At 54.3% G+C, this 21,793-nt stretch overlaps 8 protein-coding genes across 8 annotated transcripts; 4 read left to right on the top strand and 4 right to left on the bottom strand.

The window, feature by feature from the left end:
* Nucleotides 1-43: 43 nt before the first annotated feature.
* J3D65DRAFT_612626 (uncharacterized protein) lies at nucleotides 44-2,403 on the top strand. The gene has a single exon (XM_066799037.1). The coding sequence runs from the start codon at nucleotides 201-203 to the stop codon at nucleotides 2,085-2,087; it is 1,887 nt and encodes a 628-aa protein (XP_066658397.1). The 5' UTR covers nucleotides 44-200; the 3' UTR covers nucleotides 2,088-2,403.
* A 309-nt stretch (nucleotides 2,404-2,712) lies between these two features.
* Nucleotides 2,713-3,230, bottom strand: J3D65DRAFT_547320 (DUF636 domain-containing protein; the record flags this gene model as incomplete). Its single annotated transcript, XM_066796858.1, has 2 exons — nucleotides 2,713-3,068; nucleotides 3,155-3,230. 2 exons carry the CDS (start codon nucleotides 3,228-3,230, stop codon nucleotides 2,713-2,715), a joined length of 432 nt encoding a protein of 143 aa, XP_066658396.1.
* A 3,204-nt stretch (nucleotides 3,231-6,434) lies between these two features.
* Nucleotides 6,435-9,561, top strand: J3D65DRAFT_674007 (uncharacterized protein; the record flags this gene model as incomplete). The annotated part of the gene is made up of 8 exons (XM_066803542.1): nucleotides 6,435-6,506; nucleotides 6,582-6,914; nucleotides 6,997-7,663; nucleotides 7,725-7,897; nucleotides 8,041-8,365; nucleotides 8,437-9,093; nucleotides 9,150-9,462; nucleotides 9,540-9,561. 8 exons carry the CDS (start codon nucleotides 6,435-6,437, stop codon nucleotides 9,559-9,561), a joined length of 2,562 nt encoding a protein of 853 aa, XP_066658395.1.
* Nucleotides 9,562-10,581: 1,020 nt separating this feature from the next.
* On the bottom strand, nucleotides 10,582-11,656 carry J3D65DRAFT_612618 (NAD-P-binding protein). The gene has a single exon (XM_066799036.1). It carries the CDS (start codon nucleotides 11,606-11,608, stop codon nucleotides 10,700-10,702), a length of 909 nt encoding a protein of 302 aa, XP_066658394.1. The 5' UTR covers nucleotides 11,609-11,656; the 3' UTR covers nucleotides 10,582-10,699.
* Nucleotides 11,657-16,002: 4,346 nt separating this feature from the next.
* On the top strand, nucleotides 16,003-17,739 carry J3D65DRAFT_200590 (uncharacterized protein). The gene is made up of 5 exons (XM_066794412.1): nucleotides 16,003-16,280; nucleotides 16,467-16,607; nucleotides 16,672-17,060; nucleotides 17,114-17,181; nucleotides 17,246-17,739. Exons 1-5 carry the CDS (start codon nucleotides 16,125-16,127, stop codon nucleotides 17,554-17,556), a joined length of 1,065 nt encoding a protein of 354 aa, XP_066658393.1. The 5' UTR covers nucleotides 16,003-16,124; the 3' UTR covers nucleotides 17,557-17,739.
* On the top strand, nucleotides 17,477-17,884 carry J3D65DRAFT_612612 (uncharacterized protein). Its single transcript, XM_066799035.1, has one exon. It carries the CDS (start codon nucleotides 17,559-17,561, stop codon nucleotides 17,844-17,846), a length of 288 nt encoding a protein of 95 aa, XP_066658392.1. The 5' UTR covers nucleotides 17,477-17,558; the 3' UTR covers nucleotides 17,847-17,884.
* Nucleotides 17,885-18,084: 200 nt separating this feature from the next.
* J3D65DRAFT_612609 (SH3 domain-containing protein) lies at nucleotides 18,085-19,278 on the bottom strand. The gene is made up of 2 exons (XM_066799034.1): nucleotides 19,089-19,278; nucleotides 18,085-19,023 (listed from the first exon to the last, which is right to left on the bottom strand). The coding sequence occupies exons 1-2, from the start codon at nucleotides 19,146-19,148 to the stop codon at nucleotides 18,316-18,318; spliced, it is 768 nt and encodes a 255-aa protein (XP_066658391.1). The 5' UTR covers nucleotides 19,149-19,278; the 3' UTR covers nucleotides 18,085-18,315.
* A 260-nt stretch (nucleotides 19,279-19,538) lies between these two features.
* Nucleotides 19,539-20,519, bottom strand: J3D65DRAFT_649604 (short-chain dehydrogenase/ reductase-like protein; the record flags this gene model as incomplete). The annotated part of the gene is made up of 2 exons (XM_066802420.1): nucleotides 20,132-20,519; nucleotides 19,539-20,083 (listed from the first exon to the last, which is right to left on the bottom strand). The coding sequence occupies exons 1-2, from the start codon at nucleotides 20,406-20,408 to the stop codon at nucleotides 19,539-19,541; spliced, it is 822 nt and encodes a 273-aa protein (XP_066658390.1). The 5' UTR covers nucleotides 20,409-20,519.
* Nucleotides 20,520-21,793: the final 1,274 nt, after the last annotated feature.

Below are 21,793 nucleotides of genomic sequence, written 5' to 3'. Positions count from 1 at the left end.
GGGCGTTAGGTTGGCGAATCCGAGCTCGTCCTTTGTGCGCGTCAACCATCACAACAACGCTACCTCAACCTCAACCGCATCCTACCACCTCCGCCACCTTGCACGACCGCATCCCAATTCCACCAAACGACTAGCCCGATAGCATTTCGGATTTTTTTTCGCATACACCTTTGAGCAACGCGCTCGCATCACTTGCAGAAATGCCACCCAAGCGCACACGCGCAGCGCAAACCCGCAACTCGCGCGCCACAACTGCTTCTGACGCGACTTCCACCACCGACAAGCGCTCTGGCACTCATGCGCGTCATAGCGTCGCTCAAATTGACGGCGCCAGTGATGGTGATGCGCGCCGCGTCCGAGCTGCCGCGCGCAACGGCAGGACAGCTCGCGGTCAGGAGGAGGAGTTGGATTTCACAATGACAGGCGCGTTGGGAATAGAGTATGCGCCAGCTCATAAGACATCGCCCCCCGCGCAAAAGACGCCGGCGCCTGCGCGGCCAAGAGGGAGACTCGGGAGGAAGGTTGTGCGCAACGACACTCAGACGCAGGCACTAGAAGCACTGAAGAGACGAATGGCAGAGGAGCAAGTGAAGAAGACTGGTGAAAAACCTAGCGCGCCGATTAGCGCCGCTGCTGCTCTTGCAGCGAGGAAGAAGAAGCGGACAAGTGGCGCGTCAACAGACGACTCAGTTGCTGTGGAATCTCCAGCTCCCGGTCCTGTCCAGCGAGTTGGCCAGACCGAAGAATCGTCGCCTGCGGTCGCGCCAGTCTCTCCCCCGCGTGGTAGACAACGCCAAGTGGTGCCTTCGTCCGCGGTCAAGGCGCAGGGCACGCCAATGGCTGAGAACTCGGTACTTGCGCTCTCCAAATTCAAGCGTAGACCGCGCCAGCCCAGCATCCTGCGAATGGTTGGGGCGACAAGCGACGTCGAGAACAACGACAACGATGACGATGACACGGAGGACCTCACGCTCAACTACAGCCTCGGAGATTTTGAGCCAGACCATGAATCCACACCGCTTCATTTGCAAAAGAGCCGGAAGAGCCAGGGACAGAGCAGTGAGGCAAGGACGGGCAGTTCAAGAAAACGCAAATTCCAAGAGCTGGATTTTGAGCAGAATGAAACGTCTGAGGTTCAGGTGCCTGCGTCCTCCCCACCAGTGCTGTCCCAAACCTACCTGATGGAGAGCGACTCAAGCTCAGAGCACTTGTACAGTGAGCCCGACGAGCTGCCAGAGCGCGTCCCGGATACCCAGGAACAAGCCCCCGGCCACGAAGACGAACCTCTCCGGGAAGCAACGCCGGAAATCTACAGCGAAACCCAAGCTCCACCCAAGTCGACAAGCTCTGTATCTCATAGAGAGAATCCTGAAGATCGCCCAGAAGCTATACCCAACCGTCGCTCTCGTAGACAACCTCAGCGCGTCAAAGCTACACAGGACGATCCGGATTCTTCGTCATCAGACAGTGACAACGACATTGAAACCACAGTCCGCACTCGCAAGCGCACAACAAGAAGCAAATCGTCCAAACCTAAATCCAAATCCAACAACCAACGAGCTCTCACCACCTCAGCCCTCGCATCTCTCCTTCCTCGCCGCCGTAGAGCCCAACGAAATCGCGGCAATACTGAAGACCCGTTTGAAATCCCAAGCTCAGAGTCGAACGATGTCAATACAAATCGCCAGGATAATGTCGAAGTCCAGGAGCTAAGCTCAGACGAAGATGAGCTTCTGCACGACCCCCCGCCGCGTCAACGAGGCAAATCGACTGCCAGGGGCAAGGGAAAGCAGCCAGCAGACTCCACAAGGCGAAAGGGGAAGGCAAACAACGACGCAGCGGCACAAAGGCAGCGTGGAGCGGGCCGGCCGAGCATGACGTATGGGCGCTCTCGAGTATCGTCAGACAAGGAAAATCAGAACGCCGATGGCCAAGACGCGGATCGGCGGAACAACAGTGATGAGGGCGGTGATGTCGGACAAGAACTGACAAAGGTGGCACAGAAGTTTGCCGAGATTGACAAGTGGGAGATGGAGTTTGAGAGCGTGAGCGCCGAGAATGGTGCTGCGAGCAGTCCGTGGAGGTAGAAGTTGAATAACTGGAAGACTGCACGTGGTTTGGGGGAATCCGTTGTCTGCTACATGTAGGATCCGGTGGGAGATGGCGCCACTATGTTTCCTTGTAGCATCGGGTCTGGGGACACTGATTCCGGCGCATTTGGTTGGATTCTTGTTATGACTGATGCCAATACTTTCCTTCCTCAGTCTCCGCTACCAACAACCTTGTCTTCACATGAGCATCACGGTTTTCAAGGCATCTCGGAAACTGGTCGTTAACCATAAACGTGGAATCGCGGTAAAGATTTTGATTCGACCAAGTCAAGTACCTAGCCAGAGCAAAGCCTGCCGTCCAAAGGATCGATACACACCACCAACGTCAGGCTGACAGTATACCGCTTTTGGCGCTTCGCGAAAGGAACGACCAGCAACATCCAAAACAACTCCAGCTGCCTTCAACAAACGAAGCATCTACGCCTCGGCTCTCAGCACCGGGTCGCCAAATTGTCAAACAGCCGCCCACTCACAACTCCGCCCACCTGTCAACACGCTTCGCTCATGCTCCCGCCGTGCTCTCATGCTCCTCTTGCCTTCCGCAACGCCAACCGTATCCAGCCCTCAAGTCAACAAATCCACACAACGCCCCTCTCATCTCCTACCCAAAGGCCTTCTCCTGGACAGCCCCATCGACAGGCTTGACATAGTGGAGGCGATCCTTGACATAGAACTCGGTGCCAATGGCATGTTCCTTGGCGCCGCCGTCGAGACCGCCGCTCTTGATGATGGTGAGGTCGGGCAAGATTTCGAGCTCGGCGTAGAGGCCGCTGCCGCAGTTGCCGCAGAAGAAGTGACGGTTGATCTTGCCCGAGGCGCCCTTGGCATCGTAGGTGAAGGGGTTGCCCTTGGTGACCTTGAAGTTCCAACGGTTGACCAGCACGTTGGACGTGTAGGCGCCGCCGGTCCACTTGTGGCAGTCGACGCAGTGGCAGAGGGCCGTGCCGTTGGGCTCGCCTGGTGTCGAGACTGGTCAGCTTGGGATAGGAGAGTAGTGACGGAGGGGTGAGGGTTGGGTGAGAGGGGTAAAGAGGTCCACGCACCTTTGAACTCGTACTCGATGCCTCCACACATACAACTCCCCTTGGTGACTGAAGAAGCGCTGAATTGAGCAGACATTTTGGCCAAGCGGTCTGACATTATGCCGGTGGTTCGTAGTAGTCTCCCTCTCTTTTTATACACAAGCGCGCACGCAGGCAGGCAGAAGACGGACAGGCAGTAACTTTCTTGTTAGGCACCGGGGAACTGTCAGGGCAAAACGCACGCGATAAAGCAAAGCAAAGCAATTCGACTTCACGGCTCCCCCCAATATTCTCCACCCCGTCCCTCGCAACCGCTTTATCCACAGCTGCCGCCCCGATTTTTCCTCGTCGCCCCGCCAGGCCATTGGTCCAGCGTCCTCCGGCCCCTCTTGTTCCCCTCATCCGGACGAGCCTGTGAGGCCCCTTCTGTCAGCTTTGTCCCTGTCGCATCCCGGCTTTCGTGACCGCGTTGGGTAAGCAGCTCTCTGCTTCGTCGTCTCTCCAGCTACCCCGCAAACGATCGCCGACAGGGTTCTCGCCTGCGCCGCTGCGGCCCCCTCTTTCGGGGGCTGGGGTCCCTGGATGTCGACATGTGGGGTGTCGGTTGCGAAACCGACGTCGACGGGTCTACAGCACGTCGTTGAAGTGCCTGAGGCTCTTGTTGCTCATCATTTCGCCTTTTTGGGTGGCGTCAGGGTAATTCTGTGAATGGCAAGAGAACGCGCTCGTATCTTTGAGCTACCGCCTGCGCCAGAACTGCACCTCCCGGCTGTACCCGTCGACGGACGTTGACAGACGAACGAAACCCAATTTCACTGTATCCTTTCCGCACTGCCTGCTAGGCAATTTATACCGCCAATGCCCAGGTAAACACGATTTATCGTACGTCTGCGCTCGTACCTAAACCGATCATTCCACACCATTTCCTCGACATCTGTTGACATTTACCTCATTCCCTCAGTCCTCGGTTCCATTTTCTAGTTCCGTGGGCTCCTGGCCGGGCGCGCGATTTCTTTCCTCCGCGTTGTCCTTCCCCATTCGCAAGAAGAGCACGTAACCACAACGGCAATTCAAGTTCATTAGTGGGCAGTCTTTCCGCCAGTCTCACCTATCCGCGTTGACCCTCGTCTCGTGGAATTTGATAGGGCATATGCGGATTCAGTCACCCGCGTCGAGACAATTCCAATCATCCAGCAATTCCTTTGAGAGTCTTGCCTGTCCCACCGACCCTTGCCATTGCGAATTCAGTTTCTCGCGTTGAAATTGCCTCAACATCTCAATGATTGTGTTCCCGCCGGATTTTCGTAGCGGGATGGACCATCGTCAGGGAATCCGAACCCGACTGCTGCTATCACCGTGGAGTTTCCCTATCAGCAATCCGCTTTCAATGACAAATTTGGCCTGTTTCCGCGTCGTTGCTTTCCGCTAGATATCCAGGCAGCAGCGCAGTCCTCTGCAGCCTTGACTAGCCCGACCCAGTCCAGCGTAACCTCTCCAGGATTCGGGTTAGCCCGGAGGCCTGCCAGAGACTTGGTAAACACAATGTCGTCTTCTCCGCGGCCTGTCCACCATGTCGTTCAAGACTGGAGTCAGATTCGTCACCTGCTGGAACTAAGGTGTAGGGCATGTCCAGAATACGGCGGAGTCCTGGACTTCCTCACGTCGCTGGTACGCGCGAAGTCTATGTCTCCGATGCCTTAATGCCGTGATCTGGAGTCAAATTCGAGCTTTGAAAGTCCCACTGGCTTGGAGTCTGGCTCTGAGATTGACGTCACCGGATTTCAACAAAAGACTATCTGAAATGCGGAAGATTGCATTTTCTACGACTTGAAGGACTAGCAAATCAGACCTTAGCGGAGATCGTCGGTGATTGCCTCTTTACGGATTGAATGGGCAGAAAACCCCGGGCTGATTTTCAGTTCTGAAGATTCTGAACTCAAGCCGAGGCTTGACATTGCAGTTATACCTGAAAGCTAACCTGCGTGGAACTGACGTCCAACCCCATTACAGCGGGCAGGTTGTTTGGATCGTGACGCTACTCGTCCACTACAGCGGGGGAGTTGCGTGAAGCTTTATGGCGTGAGGATCAGATTTCCTCTTGCGGACTCAATCAAATGCTAAGCTTCGACAACATCGCGATATTATTTCTTCCACTACACGACAAGAGCCAGAACGGTACTCATCGCGACAATTCATTTCCTCGGCCTAGAAAATCGTGCAGCGAAGGGACAACACTTTTCTGTCAAAGCTGATGTTTTGCTACTGAAAGTTCGGCCTTCCCTCACCCCAGCCACAAACCTGTTCAATGAGCCAACGCAATGAGAACGTATGAATGACGTCTCCATCATGCTTGATCAGCATCGCATTTTCGGCGTTTATGCAGGAATCGAGGTGGGAGTGTTGAGCTTCTTTAAGATTTAAAACTCCTCTGGAAACGGCGCTCTGCTTAAAAGGTGAGCGGATTGGTCTCCCAAGAAAATCAGTGAGTTTAAGGAGATTGTGGGTTACCTGATTGGAAAGAAGTAAGCAAGCATACTTGTTGAAACAGGGTCTGTCAGCAGCTAATTGGATTAGGTTTTTGACTGCCCTGCATCCTTTGCCATACAACTTCCTTTCAAGCGTGTATCTGGGCGATACCACGCCGGGGTCTCGGGCTAAGCATATGCCCACGTTTTTCCATATCACAGAAATTAAAGGGCCTTCAGCACCTCGACGCCTTTGAAGAAAACCATGTAAAGAGAAAGGCGAAATCACCAGCCTACCCAAACCTATTGAAGCGACGCCAGCTCGAAAACCTTTCAGGTGCAGAAGAGTCTAGCTAGCCAAGGTAGCTCCTAGCAGGTCACTCAACAACCAGTTTGAGTCCAAGCGTACGGGGCAGCGTTGCGTATGCTTGTCTTCAGTTGTTGCGGTTGACGAATTGGGTTCCGGAATTTTCTGGTCCCTAAACACCGAACAAGGAATCCCAGTTATTCGAAGACTGAAACTCTGGCATTTCTTCATGTGCATTCCATCTACCCTGAAAACATACTTCTATACTTAGGTTGTCTATAAACGTTTCTTCGGCATGTCCGACGCCTCAATTTGAACGTCCCTTATTTTTTTGCTGTTTGCTTTGACCTTCCGCAGAAGTATGCTACCTCCAAAGTTGTCCGCCAACAGTTTGAGCCGCAGCAACGCCTGTGCTTGCCTGGTATACAGCTTTCCTCGGATTCCGCCATAAATGAGATGGCAACCTTCTCCAGTTCAGCAAGTGTAGGAGTCGTGTCTTTGGCTTTAGAACCCGATCTTGTATTTTGTAATGACTCCTTTGCTGGTTTTCTCAGTATTGACGCTTCTCAGCGTTGGTGCTCGCTCAGCAGCAGTTGAATGGGTAAGTCCTATTCGCTTTGACATTTTTCGCTGCTTCTCGGTGTAGAAGTGACTGTACTGACAGCATTCTTTCCAGTCTCTCGGCACTGGCCTCTGGCTATATGCTCAAATAAATCCAACGGATGTGACTTGTCCACCAGTCAAGCCGGATGCGGATAGCAACACGAACCTCTGCAAAGTCTTTGTCCAAAATAGCAAAGTGATTTGCAACCGCACTCCTGGAGAGGCCGGTCGGCGCGTGCTGAATCTCAACGGCTTTGCTGGCACCACTGGTCCCTTGACACAGTCAACGCGTCTGAAAGTTGTCGAGTTGAATTCTGCGACGGGAGACGGCTGTTGGTCAGTGACACAGGACGAGCATGTCAGCATCACGCCTTGTAAATTGGCGGACGGTTCTCAAAAGCTTTATGTAAGCCTTGACCGACTTCCTTCCTCTTTTTGCGCGTTTGTGAAAGAAGTACCGCAGCGCTGACCTCCCAATGTCGCTTCAGTTCCGTCGCCGAGATGGCAATGATGGATCCTACTGGCTTTACACAGACCACGCTTCAAAACCGCTCTCGGTAGGTCCCGATGGTGCTCTGGTGGCTACCGACAATGCGCCCCTTGTCTTTTGCATGTACGAAACAAATCAAGGGAATGCCGTGATCCCACCCTACTTTCCGCCAGATCAAATCAACGCGCTGGCCGGTATCGCGCTGCCTGGACCGAAAGATCTTCAAGCCGAAGAAAACCTTCCAGGTTGTAAGGGCGCAAAGGATACCACTCCTGACTGTCTCATTGCTCGCGCAGTCAACGGAATGCCGGCCGACTGCCCCGCGAACCCAGGAACTCGTCACTGTGTATTGCATTTGGTAGCAGCGTTTTGCAGCGACATACCTGACCTCGTTCCGGGCGCCGACAACTCTGCGCAGGTGGAGTTCTGCTTCCGCAATATTGCTCTCGGCCCATGCGTTGCCAATGCGCCAGGCCGGGCTTGCGCCTGCGGACAGTTTGCTGGCATCGTGAAATTCGTCGACGGCGGCGGCCACCCTGGTCAGAAGCGCAAGAGAACCGTTGGAGGCGTGACAAACCTCGCGCGCCGTGAAAACTACGGTTCCAATCGGGATCTATTCAGCGATCAACAGGACCTGACTCCAGCAGAGGACAGGTTTTGGATGGGTAAGTGATTATCCTTCGGCTCGCTGCTCAAATTGCTGTCTTCGAGCTAATCAACCCATAGGCGTGATGAAAAATATCATCAATGGCTTTATCGACCTGCTCAATGCTTTCAGGGGTACCTTGTTCCAATCCTCCCGGATCTCATGCTTGTCCATGACGCACAAGTTTCCTGAGGGCACAAAAAAGGGAGCCGAAGTGCGCAAGGGGTGTGAGGAGTTGTTTAAACCACACAAGGTAAATCTCCTTTGGGGTGGTCGCTGGTATCTGCTGCATCTGTAGAGTACTTGAGCAAATGCGTTGCTGTTTATCTCCAACGACTTCCTACTCCCTGCATTCACGCCAGTGCCATTAATACCTGTTTGCTGACGACTCCCTAGCCCGTCCCGAATGTTCCTTTGCAGGGCGACATCGAAAAAGCCGGAAGCATCTTTGCAGATGTCGTTGCCCTTCTTTCCGCAGTAGGCGACGTGGCCGAAGCAGCAAAAGCGGCCCAATTCGTGGGATCAGGGGCAGTCAAGGCCATCCTCAAAAAGTTCCGACCTCGGCCGGCGATTGCTGCCGATGGTGTCAGTGGCTACGTTATAGAGGCCAAGCAGGGAGGCAACACTGTTCAAATATTCCGAGACGCGGGGGACGGACAGCCCCTGGGTATCAAAACCAAGGAGGAATACAAGGAAATGAAAAAGTCAGTCGGAAAGAATGGTATGTTGAATCGAACGATGTCATGTCATAGTTGCTGTTTATTTGACATGCTGACTTATTTATCCGCACAGCGTTCGAGAACTGCGTTACTTGTGCAAAGCCACCTGTCAGGATGGTCAAGAGGGCATCACCCCCTGGCAGTCCACCCCTTAAAAAGCTTTGCTGCCGACCATCATCTTCAGGAAGCGGGGGTTCAGGAGGAGAAAGCGACGCGGTCTCCGAAGAGTACTACACCGAGGGTACGGACGAAGAATGGACATCCGGAGACTCCGCGGATCCGGACTTCGGCAGACGCGCTCAAACCGAGTTTGGCCCAGTCACCAACCCCGCTGGACAGGCGGACACCAGCAGAATCCTTCCGAAAATGACGGACGAGTTTGGCCGCTGGTTCAAGCATTTTGAAAACATCCCGCTCGAGGCTGACGAGGTTACCAAGGGGTGGTACAACAGACTGTCAACCACACACGACACCGAGGGGCAGTTGGCGATTGAGAGAGATTTCATGGCTCAGTACCATATCACTCAGGAAGAGACCGATGCGATCAGGGAGTTTGTCGAGCATTACGAGATCGACATGAATATCTTCAATACGGTTTTGCCAAAGATTCCAAACACGTCGGGTATCGTCCAACGCGTTACAAGTCTCGACAAAGAGACTGTAAATATGTTGATCAAAGGCGATCCGGGGCTTATTAGCAAAGGAGAGAGGGGTGTCTACGAGGTGCAAGGTGAGCATCTCAATCACCATCGTCACTGAAGAAGGCATAGTCAGATCGTTCCACAGTGTCCTTGTCGCTGACCAAACTCGAAATCGAAGATCTAGTCATAAACTACAGGGAAACAGACAACCCTCCACGCCAGGTTTTGACGTCAGGCTTAGGCTTTCTCAACGACTTCAATCCCGCTGGCGGATATCGATACGTCATCAATTCAAGGACCGGCAAATTCATCAACCCGTTGGTTGCTGACACGGGTCAGTTCGATGTACTCCACGTGCAGGGACTAAGCGGGAGGTTCAGACTCATCGGTTACCAGCCGTTGAATGGCGGCGAGGCAACGAGATTGGCAGGCAAGCCTGGTCCATGGGGCGTATTTTAGTAAGTCGTTCCGTCTGCAATACTCGTCTTCCCTTGGCGAGTAGGGCATAAACGTACTAATCAAAGCATCGCAAAAGTCTTGATGAGGTTGCTCCGTAGCTGATTGCTTCCTCATTGCAGTCTTTGATGTTTTTATAGACTCATTTGAAATCACTACATACTTTCAGTCGCCGCAGTCTGAAGGTGCTTCGAAGTTCAACAAATTAACACATATATACCCAGAAAGCTCTTCTTTCTGCCACTGGGTATACACTGAAAGTCAGCAACTTCATTGACAGAAATGATGTGAGGTGAATGTGGTCCGAGCGCCCTGGCGCCCATTTTGTCAACACCACAGACTTCTCCTCTTTGACTCTCCAACGACATTTCCTTTCCTCATTACGACCAAATCTCTACCGTCAAAATGATCCCTCTCCCTGTCAAGAACACCAGGAACCCCCCTGCCCCAACGCAGCTCTCTGAGGAGGAGCTCATGGCCGCTGTTTCGAAAGAAGTCGCGTCCATGAACGCCAACTCGTGGTGGGATGAGACGCCCGAGCCCGAGTCGCCGGTGAGTGCATACTCATCACTCTCGTCTCGTTTGGCGGAGACCTAAGACGATCGCAGGACCATCCCGATCCCGCTACCAGCATTGAGCAGGTCGTTGCTCCCGCTCCAGCTCCAGCTCTCACGCCCGCCCAACACGTAGGTCTCCCAGACACAACTTTGAGAACATCAAGATACTAAGCCAGACCATCACAGGCCCGCAAGAAAGGCTACCGGTGCACGGAAGGCCAATTTCTCTTCAAGCACAAGTGCCGCTGCACGCAGATCGGCAAAGCCGACTGCGAATACGCCAACAATTTGAAGGAGTACGACGAGGCGCGCAAGAGGTTTGACAGCCTCTCCAAGGTCCTGGAGCGCCTGGATGCCAGGGGCGAGAGGCGTGACGACCTCGGGGTCAAAGTGCGCAACTACGGAGAGCGCGTCAATGCTCTGTCGGAGGTGCTGGAGCAGGTGGAAAAGGAGCAGGAGGACGACGCGCGGGAGGCGGCGGCGGCGGCGTTGTTGGAGTAGGAGGGAGTGGAGGAGCTATACCCACGATGGTGGTGGAGGTCTTTGTCGGACTGGCACAGGAAGTTTTGAAGCGCGTATACCGTGAGATTACCAGAGAGTGCATTTCAATGTGCCAAAATGTGCGTGCCAACTTAGATTGAGTACCATCGCACGCCGATTCCGCCCAAAACATAATCACAAATCAAACAACCTGCATCCTGACCTTGAGCAAATCCTTTTCCACAACCTCCTTCTGCCGTGTCAAAAGCTCCTCCATGTCCCAAGTACAACTGACATACCTGCCCCTAAGCCACTCTCTGCGCTCCGAAGTCAACCATACCATCGAATCGGCAGCCAACTCGGGCGTATCAATGAGGATCTTCTCGCAAAAAGCCTGCGGCATGTTCCACGCAAGCTCAGTTGGGATGCCTCCAGGATGCACGCTGAAAGCCACGAGGCCCTGCGCCGCATATTCTGCGTTGAAGAACTCGGTAAAACGCAGCAGGGCCAGCTTGCTCGTCTGATACGCGCTTGCGCCCTCCATGACGTGGTGCGCGCCGGCAGAGGTAAGGCTGATGATAGTTTTGGCGCCATCCTCTGTCTGCAGCAGCAGCGGCAGCGCGGCGCGCGAAACCAGGTAAGGGCCCTTGATGTTGACTTCCCACGTGCGCCACCAGCCTTCCGGATCGCTGTCGGCAATGGGCGTGAACGTCTCGAGATAGCCCGCGTTATTGATGAGAATGTCCAGGCGTTTGTTGAATTCGTGTGCGATTTTTGCGACGGCTGCGTCAACCGACGCTTGGTTGCTGACGTCTAGCTGCACAGCGACCACCTTGGGAGCGGCGTGGCCTGCCTCTGTTGATGCGCTGACGATTTCTTGGGCCAAGTCATCGAGTGGCGAGCGCGCGCCGATGGCGATGCTGGAAGCACCGGCTCGCGCGTATGAAAGCGCAAGACAGCGGCCAATGCCTTTGGAGGCGCCGGTTATGAAGACGGATTTGCCGGAGAGGTCGAGTCGGGATGGCGAGATAAATGGGTACGTATCATGGTGGATACTGTTGGTCCAATTGACGCCCGAATTCAGGATTTCTCTGCTTGGTGATTGACCCATTGCTGAAATTTCTGCTAGCAAAAGGAAGTCCAAATTCTTCGAAAGGGATGGGAGGGGGAGGGCGTTTTAAGGGAAGAGGGCCCATTGGGCTAGAAGACATGATGCAGCCTTTTCCTCAATTCCGAAAACACTCAAGTGGCTGGTGTCAGGTCGGGGTGCTGCCAGGTAGCCACCAATCAAGAACGACGCCGGTTCCGCTGAGCTGACTTGCCGAAACTTTATCACCACCAAAAGCCAGGATGGAGTTGTAGCGCTCTCCAGCTCCTCCCAGCCCTTGCACTTCGACAGGCGCGCGATGCTCAAAGTGGCATCTCCGGCGAAAGCGATGTTGCGCCACGTCAGCCGGTCAAGCCTAGCGGCTGCTACACGGCCCCAGGGTCGCGAGACGCGAGCGTGCAACGCGAAGAACCATAGACAGGATGTCATAGAGAGAAAGCTCTGGACAAGCTTTCCTACCTTGACGTCAGGCGGAGTTATGGCAGCTTGCAGAAGCCGTCCCAGGTTGATGCATGTCATCGAAGCGGGCTGATGGTTACCGACATCCCCACACCACGGTCCGAGACCCTTCCCGGCGGGGAAACCCCTTACCCTTTTCGTACTTGGTGTCAAACACAATGACGTTATTCCATCGCCAGCTGTCAGCTAGTTGTTGACAGCGTTGGCGGGGCAGGATGGAAGAAACCGGTCGCTTCGTTCCAAGTCCGAGGTGCCGTCATCAGAATTGCAATGTAAGAGAATCGAAACTAATGAAATTTACAGTCAGTATAGGTGTGGCCAGGATACCAGTAGAATGTTCGCTCACTTGCGTGATAGAAGACTGCGACATGGTAGCTCGTAGTCCCCAGCTTCCTGGCAGTGCATTTGTCCTTTGTACCTTTGTTGTGGAAGGCCATCTATCCTCTGTGTCTTTGGATCGTTGTTACCGAGGAGGGTGCAACTCTTGTTCTATCATCAGTATGGAATCTATAGCTTTGTTGGAGTTTCCATGCTTGGAAGCGAAGGCCAACAGAGTCACCTGGTTGGTGAGGACAGTCCTCGTCGAATAAAGACAAAAGAAGTTCCACTGCTTTCTACGATGTAATTTGGGACGTGGAGGGCGCTGAGTATCCCGGGAAAAGGCCAGGTTAAAGACATAGACCAAGACCAAAGAATATTGTTGCAGTGATCATGGAGGAGTGACGGAAAGGGAGTTTTTGTCCTGCAGTAGCTTTTGGGTGTCTCCAAGTGTTCTTTGGTCGATCAGTCGCACTATCCCACCATTCAGCAGGCAACTTCTGGTTGAACAATGATAGCGGTCGGGTGGACTCAGGGGCTCAAGGCTGTGGGGTTGGGCAGGCTCCAGTCAGCTCGATAGTCGGTGCCGAGATCGGTGTTTGGCCAAACTTGAACGTCTGTCGGTTTGCATAGAGGCCGCGAGAAATGGTAGAGTTTACTCATTGAGTATATCGCTGTTGGATCCCACGTTCTACCTTGAGCGATTATCCATCGCGGAGAGGGTGTGTGGGCACAGTGGCTGGGCCCTTTCAGGAGTTGGTAAGTCCCAAACTTTCCGCGTTTGCCGGGCAACTTCCCGGGTACGTTGAACACTGGTCAACTTTCCTATCAGTCTTGCAAAGAAAAGTCATCGTGATGGACTCAGTGGTGCGTATCTCAAGACTCCTGCGGCAGAGCGCAGTGTTACTGTCGAGGGAAGCTTATTTCCGCCCCCGAGCATTCCCTAGAGTCAGGTGAACCAACTTTTCCCAACCACCCGACCACTCACCCTCCTATTTCCGTAGACTCGGAGCCGTCTCAAGGGCTGCCTACGTAGCCCCGTGTCATTTGCGTCGTACTTGGAAGCAGCTGCTCACTTTTCCAGCCAGGCAGCAGAGTCGGACCCAAATCAGTTCACACCATCCCTAGTCGCTCCCATGGACGGACCCGAATACGTCTCGCAAAATCCCAGGTTGTCTGTCATGTTGCGTAAGTCACTGGAACAACTCAACACATTCGTGTTGAGCGCAATTGGCGGAGAGACACTTCCGGCTGGGGTTGTTGCAGATCACTCAATCCATCACAGCCCCACAAGAATTAATATAGCATCTGTGATGCGAGTAGACAGCGCCCAGACGTACTGCTCTTGCCGACTGGTCTGAATTTGGTGTTCATTGTCAGTGCTTCCTGCTCCCGCTCACTCGATGCTTGTCGGGGCTCGCCGGGTCAGGGCCCAGGCGCGGAATCGCTCTGCCTTGCTACGTCTGTGTCCATGGCCGTTTTCAGGCTTTCTCGGGAGGTCGTGCATCGGGAGTCGGGCAGATCGGACAGTCGTGATTGTATCATGGTCCGAGGGCCTTTCTGCATCTGAGGATCTACAGGGCCGGCCTTGCGCCATTGACTCGAAGAGCTAGTCGGCAGTGGATCAATCTTGGCTTCATTCGACAAAGCTGGAAAAACTTGCCCTCGGAATTCGACTGTGGATTCTCTTCTGTTCGAAATCAGTGGATCGAGGCAGAACCATGCCATGTTATCTTGAGTTCCGGAAGCTGATGCGTAATTCTCAACACACATCGCAGCACGCTGGATGAGGAGTCCAACTGGGGGAATGCCCGACAGATTTGCAGCAGTGCTGGAAAACAAACAACAGTTTCGGCCGTTAGCCAGTCCCAAGTGTCGGAAGCGCCCATCCAAATACATTTCGCTGGGAAATTTGGCCTGGATCTGTAAGTTCCCGCATGAAATGCCTCGTTGCGCGTCACCTCCACGATGCAACGCTGGTCAAGAGACCACGCGACTGACGCAGTTGTCAAATGCTTGAAGCACTGCAAACTCCACATCGCCGCCGTCAAGACCATCGTACATTGCGCGCACAGGCTATGCGTGGTGGTTCCCGAGCGATCGGATTGCAGTCGTTGGTTGCGAGGGCGATGATGCAGGTGCAAAGGTAGCATGTAACGTATGACTGAGCACCCAGCGGTTTGGATCCGCCGGTAGGTGAGCGGAAGACTGCAGCGTGAGGTGTACGACGACGACACGAAGTTCAATTGGACGCATGCGGGAATGACCGACTGGAAAGAGAAAAGACTCCGTGCAAAAAAATAAAAAAATGACGCCGGGACTACATCAAATGAATCGGGAGGATGTCGACTGCAGCAGCAGGATCTCGACGGCTGGATTGGGAATTGATAGGCAAGAGGTCGGAGTTCGCATGTGTGTCGCAGGTCAGCGGTTGAGCGGATCGGTGAGCCATTGAGACTCATTGGGCGGGTCAAGGCGATAAAGAGCAAAGCCATGTGCGCCCCAGAGATCTCAGATCCACAGCGGTGTGGCCATGAGTGAGATCGGCTGCGAAGATAGATGCACGGTTTGGACAATGGACGGTCTGTGTCCTGTCAAAAGTTCGCCCGTGGCATGGACTCGGAGGTGCTTTTGATGCAACGCGAGATAAAGTGAAACCGGACCCCTCGCCTCGGCCCGCCAGCGTGGGAATTGGGGCGGGGAGGTGGGTGTCGTTGATCCGCAGCCAATGATAGGCGGTGTGTGCTTGATGCTCCACGCCCATGATGGGGCTTGGTTGTGGAGATGAGATGAGACATGGCCTGACTTGATCCGGAGCGTTTCTCGACTCTTTGGGCTCAGCTGCCCTCGGCGGTTGGTTCTGTTGCCTGGTGGCTGGCTCGGAGGCGGAAAAAGTGAAGGTGTTGACGATGGTTGAGTTCGCGTGTCGTCAAAATAATGTTCCCGTCACGTGAAACTCACGGTCCACCTGGCTCCCGGTCTCGCATGAGCATTGATCGCGGCGTTGACGTCCTTGACGACTTCATCATCGACTTCGTGTCTTCGTGTCGACATGCTCGTCAACGCCTCTTCGATCTCGAGTCCACGATGGTCGTCCAAAAACAGCACAGATTTGCCGTCATCTCTGCAATGTAACACGACATATCTCGCATCTGCGGACGAGTTTTGTGCAACACGATGCGACTGATCATTGGCGAATGACAGCTCACAATCTATCCAGGTCCACGGCTGAGTCGAGGCAAGCGGCTTCGTCAGCTCCTCTTGTGCCAATGCCATCCGGAGTCGTTTCCCAGGCGTCGTCTGCACTGTGTCCAGGCACATGCGACCTTCCGTTGCATTCTTGCGCGTCTTGTCCTTTGCGGAATGTCCGCGCTCCGCGCAGTCATCTTTTCGTTTCAGTCCTCAGACTACCCTGGAATGCCTGCCTATCCTGTAGCTGCACCCAGCCAAGATTCCGTCAGTCTGGACCCTTAGGTAGCTCCCATGTGGGTACTTGATCTGTGACCGGCTGCCGTCTCCGCAAGTTATTCGACTGGCTATTTTACGCAAGTAGCCGATTTCTATTCCCGACCCTGTCCTTGCTCCTGCGCCTCCCACGGTTCGTTGCCAGCTTCATCCCTTCACATACCCACCATCGCCATGATTTCTGCAACAATCGTCTTCGGCAACCGTCTGTCCTAGAAGCCTTTGGCGCTCTGAGCTTTCAGGCTCATAATCCTGCGCGCCTAGCGCAAAGACCGCCATGGACACTACCGATGAAGACCAACGATTTATCCTTCTACTCATCATTTGCTTCGTTCTCTCTTTAACCATCCCAACTTTCGGAATTCGTATTTATGTCAGAGTCTTTGTACGGAAGATGTTTACAATCGACGATTGGATGATGGTAATCACAAGTGTAAGTTGGGCTTTTGCGTCACAGTCTTTCTTTGCACTCCCAAAAATTCTGCAACGAGCCTCCAGCGCTCGAGCCTGAAGTTGAGGCCGGCGCGCCCATGCTTCGCATCACGATGCGCCACTGTGCGTCCAATGACGCATCCCGAGACTCCAGACCATTGGACTGCAACACTGACTTTTGGAAAAGATTCTACATGCCGGCTTCATCAGCTGCATGACTGTCGCCGCCTGTAATGGCTTGGGAGCACACACTGCAAACCTCAAAGCAGTGCTGCGATACGGAGTTTTGGGCACTGCACACCAAGGAGACGTGGTAGTGGCATTGCAGGTACGCTGAGCCAACACCATTGAGCTTCAAACCGAGGCCATTCAAATGGCTCACAAAACCCTAGTTTTTCTATTTAAGCACACTCCTTTACGTGCTCGCATTCCTATTCCTGCGCATCTCCATCGCCTTCTACCTGGCGCGCAAGGTCGACTTCTACAGCTACCGACCCCTCGTAATGATCACGCTGGCCATCTCGACGATCGCCAGTTTTGCCTTCTTCTTTAGCCTGCTCTTCCAGTGCAGTCCCATCACCGACTACTGGTCGCGCGTGCGGTCCAACTTCCCCGGAGCGTGTTCGCAGGGACTGATGACGAGTCTGTGGTACGCGTTCCTCGGCGTGAGTCTGGCGGCCGATTTGATATTATCCGCGTTTGCGGTTGCCGCCATGTGCGAGCGCGACATGCGCTGGTCCAGGCGTTTGATGCTTGTGCCTGTGAACGTTTTTGCTGCGCTGTAAGTTGCCATCGTCTCGGATTTCATTTGACCAAGATGCTAATAGCCAACAGTTCCATTGCCAGCTGCGCCACGCAATTCGTCTACGTACCACGCCTGGAGCAGTACGAAGACCTGACATGTACGCCCTCCCTCAAAATCCACCCCACCAACCTAACCCCCCACACAACTAACATGACTCCCAGGGGCTGCAACCCCCTTCGCAATCTTCTTCCTAATAACGCCAAGCGCGGGCACCGTCGCCGCCAACCTCACAACCTACGGCCCCTGGCTCAAAGAAATCAGCCTTTTCACGACGCAGCCGTCGTTCAACATGACGTTCCAAGCAGCGCGGCGGCCCACCGCCGCCGCAGCAGCAGCAATGGCGCAACACGACGCGGCGATGCCGCCGTCGCGGCCGTGGGCGCGGCCTAGAGATCGCGGTAGCTGCGTCGGCCCCGATGACGTTGAGTGGGCTGGCTCCCCGACGCAGCGGCTGAGCAGTATCAGCATCTGATCATGATGATGGTTGTGCTGTGTGCCTGCCACTCTCCCATTCTCCGTGTCTGTCGTTCTCCTTGCTCTACTCAGGCTTCTACCTCTTTCTATGGTTTTTTGTTGTTGCTGTCTTTCTTCATGATACCCTGCGCGGCGTGCACTTACGGGACCCCTTTTCGTCGAACGTGCATCTGGATCATTGGTTTCTTACTTCCTTCACTTCCTCTTCCCTTCTCCTTTCCCTTCTTCCGCGCCTGCTGCTCAGGAGCCCCTTGTTGTACGAGAATCTTCAAGAATGGAGTTATGTAAACGACCAAAGGCTTTGGTGGACAGGAGCACTGCAGGACGGCCGCTCACTGGGCGGTAATTGTGGTACCGGTAGTCGATGACAACGCCACGTGTGTGGCCTTGGTTGTGGCTGACTGCTACCTGTGTGTTCCTGCGGCGGTGGATAATAGCGCCCTGCGTGCGGCTAGGGCGGCGAGCGAAATCTCTCGACGTCCGCCATGATCTCAAAAGCACCCGATTCAAAGTTACCCAATCAACGACACGGAAAATGGGAATTGTGTGTTATATCAATCTAATGAAAACCTGAAGAGCCAGGTTTACTTCGCACCCAGAGAAATACCCAAGCAGCCCTTGAACGAAATGCCCAAATCCCAATGGTGTACATAGCACAACCAACGCCGATTAAATGTGCAAAGAAATCCAACGAAGAAATGCCTCATACCAATTCTACTCTGATAGATAGAGCAACCGCACCGCAGCCTCTTGTCGTCTACAGAATGCCATTGACAATGTTGGAGCCAAGCGTGGCACCAGCACCAAAAATGGTCGCATTGCCAAGCTTCTTACCAAACTTCTTGCCCATCTCCGCTCCTTTGCCGCCCTGGCCAGGCGCAGCAGGTTGATCGTTCGAGGGGCCGCCCTGCGACACAGCCATGGGCATGTTGCCATACGACATGCTCTGGTCGGCGGGGTTGGGCTGGGCCTGGGCGCCCTTTTCGTCGACGCGGACGTAGGAGCGGGGGAAGATGCCCTCCTGGCCGGTGCGCTCCGACCGGCCCTTCCACCAGTCGGCGTTCATGTACTCGGTGACGAGGACGCGGTCGTTGGGCGCGAGCGCCAGGTCGCCGGCGTCCGATGGCGCATACGTGTACATGGCGATGGCGACGGCGAGCGTGGGCGGGCCCGGCGGCGCCGACTGGTAGGCTGGCGGCGGGGGAGTCGGGTTGTGCGAGTAGTAGCCGACCTTTTCGTTGTTGGCCGGGGCCGGAGAGGGCGCAGCGGGCGTCGCATTGCGGACGGGGAGGGCCGCGGGAGGAGGAGAGGCGATGGGTTGGACTGGCTGAGGCTGGACAGGCGCGACGTAGGCTGAGGTGGTGTCGGCCACGGGGAGAATGGGAGGCGTCTCGGGCAGTTGGGTCAGGATGTTGGCCATTTGTTCCTGCGAGATGTGACCCGAGTCGGCGAGGAATGCGAGCTCCTATGAGATCATTTAGTCAACCGAATCAAGCTTTCAAAGGCCGGCCGGGACGGGCCTGTACTAACCGTCTTGATGGTTCGCATGGAGCGATTGGTCATGGCGACGTTGAACTCCTCGAGGCCCATGGTGGCGGCCGTTGTTGACTGGATCTTGGGTTGAAAAGAAGGCGAAAGGGGTTGGCGGTAGGGAACGACTGAATGCTTCGCGAGGATGCTGATGTAGAGGTGAGAGAGGGAGGAAACGTTGATGTTCGAATGATGGGTCGGGTCCGGGTTGCGGCTACGGCTGCGGTGCGCCTCTTGGGGCTGTGCTGCTGTGCTCCGCAACTCCGCCCTCCGCAGCCCGCAGGCATCAAGGCATCTTTTCGTATTTCGCTCCCAGCTCGGACAACGTCACCACCATCTCGTACACATCCGGATGGTTTCAATCAATCAACACGACTTCAATTTCGCAAGCTTTCGCTGGTAACCGCCCAGAAATTCTTCTTTCCGCTAATTCACCATCCTCCAGCTCGTCTACGACTCGTAGAAGCCCTTCATGGGTCCGTTGGGTCCCATCAACATCTCGTGCGTGTGGCGATAGCTTTCCTGTCTCGTCTGCTCCCAAGTGCTCCAGGCCTCCTTGGCCATGCCCACCGGAATCTCCTCCTTCCCCGCCTCGAGACCCTCCCACGATTCTTGCACAAAGTCGGCCAACGGCATTCCGATCTGACGGCCGCCCTCGATGAACGGCTGCTTGTCTGCGTCGTGCAGCTCAGTCTGGACAGCGGGAGGGTAGAGTTCGATAATCTTGAGGTTTTTGAAACCGCCATCCTTCAATTGCTGGCGCAAGACCAGGATGAGCTGGTGAAGCGCAGCCTTGGTCGCGCAGTAGTTGGGGCAGTGGGTGATGGGAACAAAGGCCACGGCCGAGGTCGTGTAAATGATGCTGTTGGGCTCCTTCTTCTTCTGGAAGAATGGCAAGAATGCCACGGTAAGGTGGACGAAAGAAGTGTAGTTGGTCTGGAGCTCCAGCTCAAAGTTGTCGAGGTTGATCTTCTCAGGCTTGGTGAAGTTCAATCCTGTTCAATTGTCAGCATCTGCTCAACAGGCTAGCTACGAAAACGCACCTCGCTGGATGCCAGAGTTGAGGAAGAGACAGTCCAGGTCGGGGTGCGCCGCGAGAATGTCGTCGCGGAACTTGGGGATTTCCGAAATGTTGTTGATATCAAAGACGTAGGAAGAGGCCTTGTCTTTGCCGTGCTTGGAGACGAATTCGTCCAAGTTCTCCTTCCTCCGACCGACAGAAATGACATGGACGCCCTCCTGGACGAGCTTATCTGCGAGAGCAAGACCAATTCCGCTGGTGGCTCCAACGAGCAGGACCTTTTTGTACGCAAAACCCATGTTGCTTCGTTTGTCGACTTGGTAGAGAAATCGGCTTTTGAGATTGAGGAATTGAAGAAGTTGTGAGAGAATGAATTGCAAATCTAGACAGCTGTTCAAGCTTTATATCAGCTACGATGCCATGCAAAACCTGAGGCTTCGCCACGGACTTAAAGTGGTCCCGTCGTCCAAACTCCAGGCTCCGCGGCTCAGGGTTGGCTAACAGAAATCAGGGTGACCTTGTGAGATCATGTCCCCTAACCTTACAGAGCCAAACGGCCTTGCGGATCTGCACGCGGATTGGCCCGTCGAGTGGAACAGCGGGGAAATTGTAAAGGAAAGCTTGATTTGTAACAGGCTCTCGAATTTCATCGAATCGCCTTGCTCGCTGGCCAAGTCGGGCAATGGTAATGGTGTACTTTTGCTACATACACTATCCGGTCACCACCAAAGTTGTAACTTCGATTTGAATTCAAGTTCTCAACTCAATCGTGCAGCATTCGAGCGAGCTGTCCCAAGGCGGATGCACTATTGATGATTGTTTTCCAAAAGCTGGTATAAGGACAAGCTTTGTCAGCGCCATAAGCATCCCCGACGCACCTCTCGGACATAAAGACAAAGGCGAGGTTCTGAAGTGTCAAGGTTCATCGGAGGCCGAGGGGATCGCGAAAACGAACCTGTGGCCCAGACAAGCCTTGATCTTGCCTGGAGAGGCCTGCACTGGCTCCCTCCTAGCTGCAGAGAAGCTAGATCCAATTTCTCTTGGCAACTGCCTATTCAGGAAGTATGGTCGACGTGGTGGACTAGCATCCCCCGCCCGAGAGCCACCAGAGTGCTACCACATCGCCTGTCTTGTTACCAGACGTCCAGCCCTTTTCGACCGCTCCACCTATTCCAGATGTACAGAGAACATTCGTAGAGCGCCGTTTGCTTTGATCTTGCAGGACAGGACCTTCCTATGGCCACGACAGCACGTCCTTCCAAAGCTTCCGAGGACAGAAAACCAACGAGAAATCGGACAATTCTCTTCAAGTCCACCATGTATTTTGTGCAGTTCAACTCTAATTTTCAGCCTCAATGCTTGGTCAAAGTCTAAACCTCGGTGCTCGGCCTCTAAATCGGTCAGCCCAGACTGCACCTCATCTAGACCTCCTGCCTCCCTGCATATCAGACTCCAACTCTTCGACTCAAACCTCAGAACTCGCCTCAAGTCTACCACAAAGAAGACAAATTCGTCTGCATCACACACGCGCTGACGTCCAAACAGCCGTGCCTTCGGATAAAAAGAAAATGCCGAAGACCACAGGCCATGCCTTCGTTCGGCGCGCTCCGTGGCGCAAAATCCGACCAGGCAGGCGTGCTCTCGGAACTGCCGAACAGCAGCACCAGCACGACACGCGCAGCCA

Source organism: Phyllosticta citribraziliensis (genome assembly GCF_038025025.1).
Source record: "Phyllosticta citribraziliensis strain CPC 17464 chromosome Unknown J3D65scaffold_2, whole genome shotgun sequence".
NCBI classification, from domain to species: Eukaryota; Fungi; Ascomycota; class Dothideomycetes; order Botryosphaeriales; family Phyllostictaceae; genus Phyllosticta; species Phyllosticta citribraziliensis.
This window is presented reverse-complemented; position numbering and strand designations above follow the sequence as displayed.

Excerpts from the sequence above, each read along its gene's own strand:
- J3D65DRAFT_612626 (XM_066799037.1), top strand. The coding sequence starts at position 201 with ATGCCACCCAAGCGCACACGCGCAGCGCAAACCCGCAACTCGCGCGCC.
- J3D65DRAFT_612618 (XM_066799036.1), bottom strand. The coding sequence starts at position 11,608 with ATGGGTCAATCACCAAGCAGAGAAATCCTGAATTCGGGCGTCAATTGG.
- J3D65DRAFT_200590 (XM_066794412.1), top strand. The coding sequence starts at position 16,125 with ATGGACACTACCGATGAAGACCAACGATTTATCCTTCTACTCATCATT. Across the intron at positions 16,281-16,466 it reads GGATGATGGTAATCACAAGT|ATTCTACATGCCGGCTTCAT; the intron begins GTAAGTTGGGCT and ends CTTTTGGAAAAG. Across the intron at positions 16,608-16,671 it reads ACGTGGTAGTGGCATTGCAG|TTTTTCTATTTAAGCACACT; the intron begins GTACGCTGAGCC and ends ACAAAACCCTAG.
- J3D65DRAFT_612612 (XM_066799035.1), top strand. The coding sequence starts at position 17,559 with ATGATGATGGTTGTGCTGTGTGCCTGCCACTCTCCCATTCTCCGTGTC.
- J3D65DRAFT_612609 (XM_066799034.1), bottom strand. The coding sequence starts at position 19,148 with ATGGGCCTCGAGGAGTTCAACGTCGCCATGACCAATCGCTCCATGCGA. Across the intron at positions 19,024-19,088 it reads CCATGCGAACCATCAAGACG|GAGCTCGCATTCCTCGCCGA; the intron begins GTTAGTACAGGC and ends ATGATCTCATAG.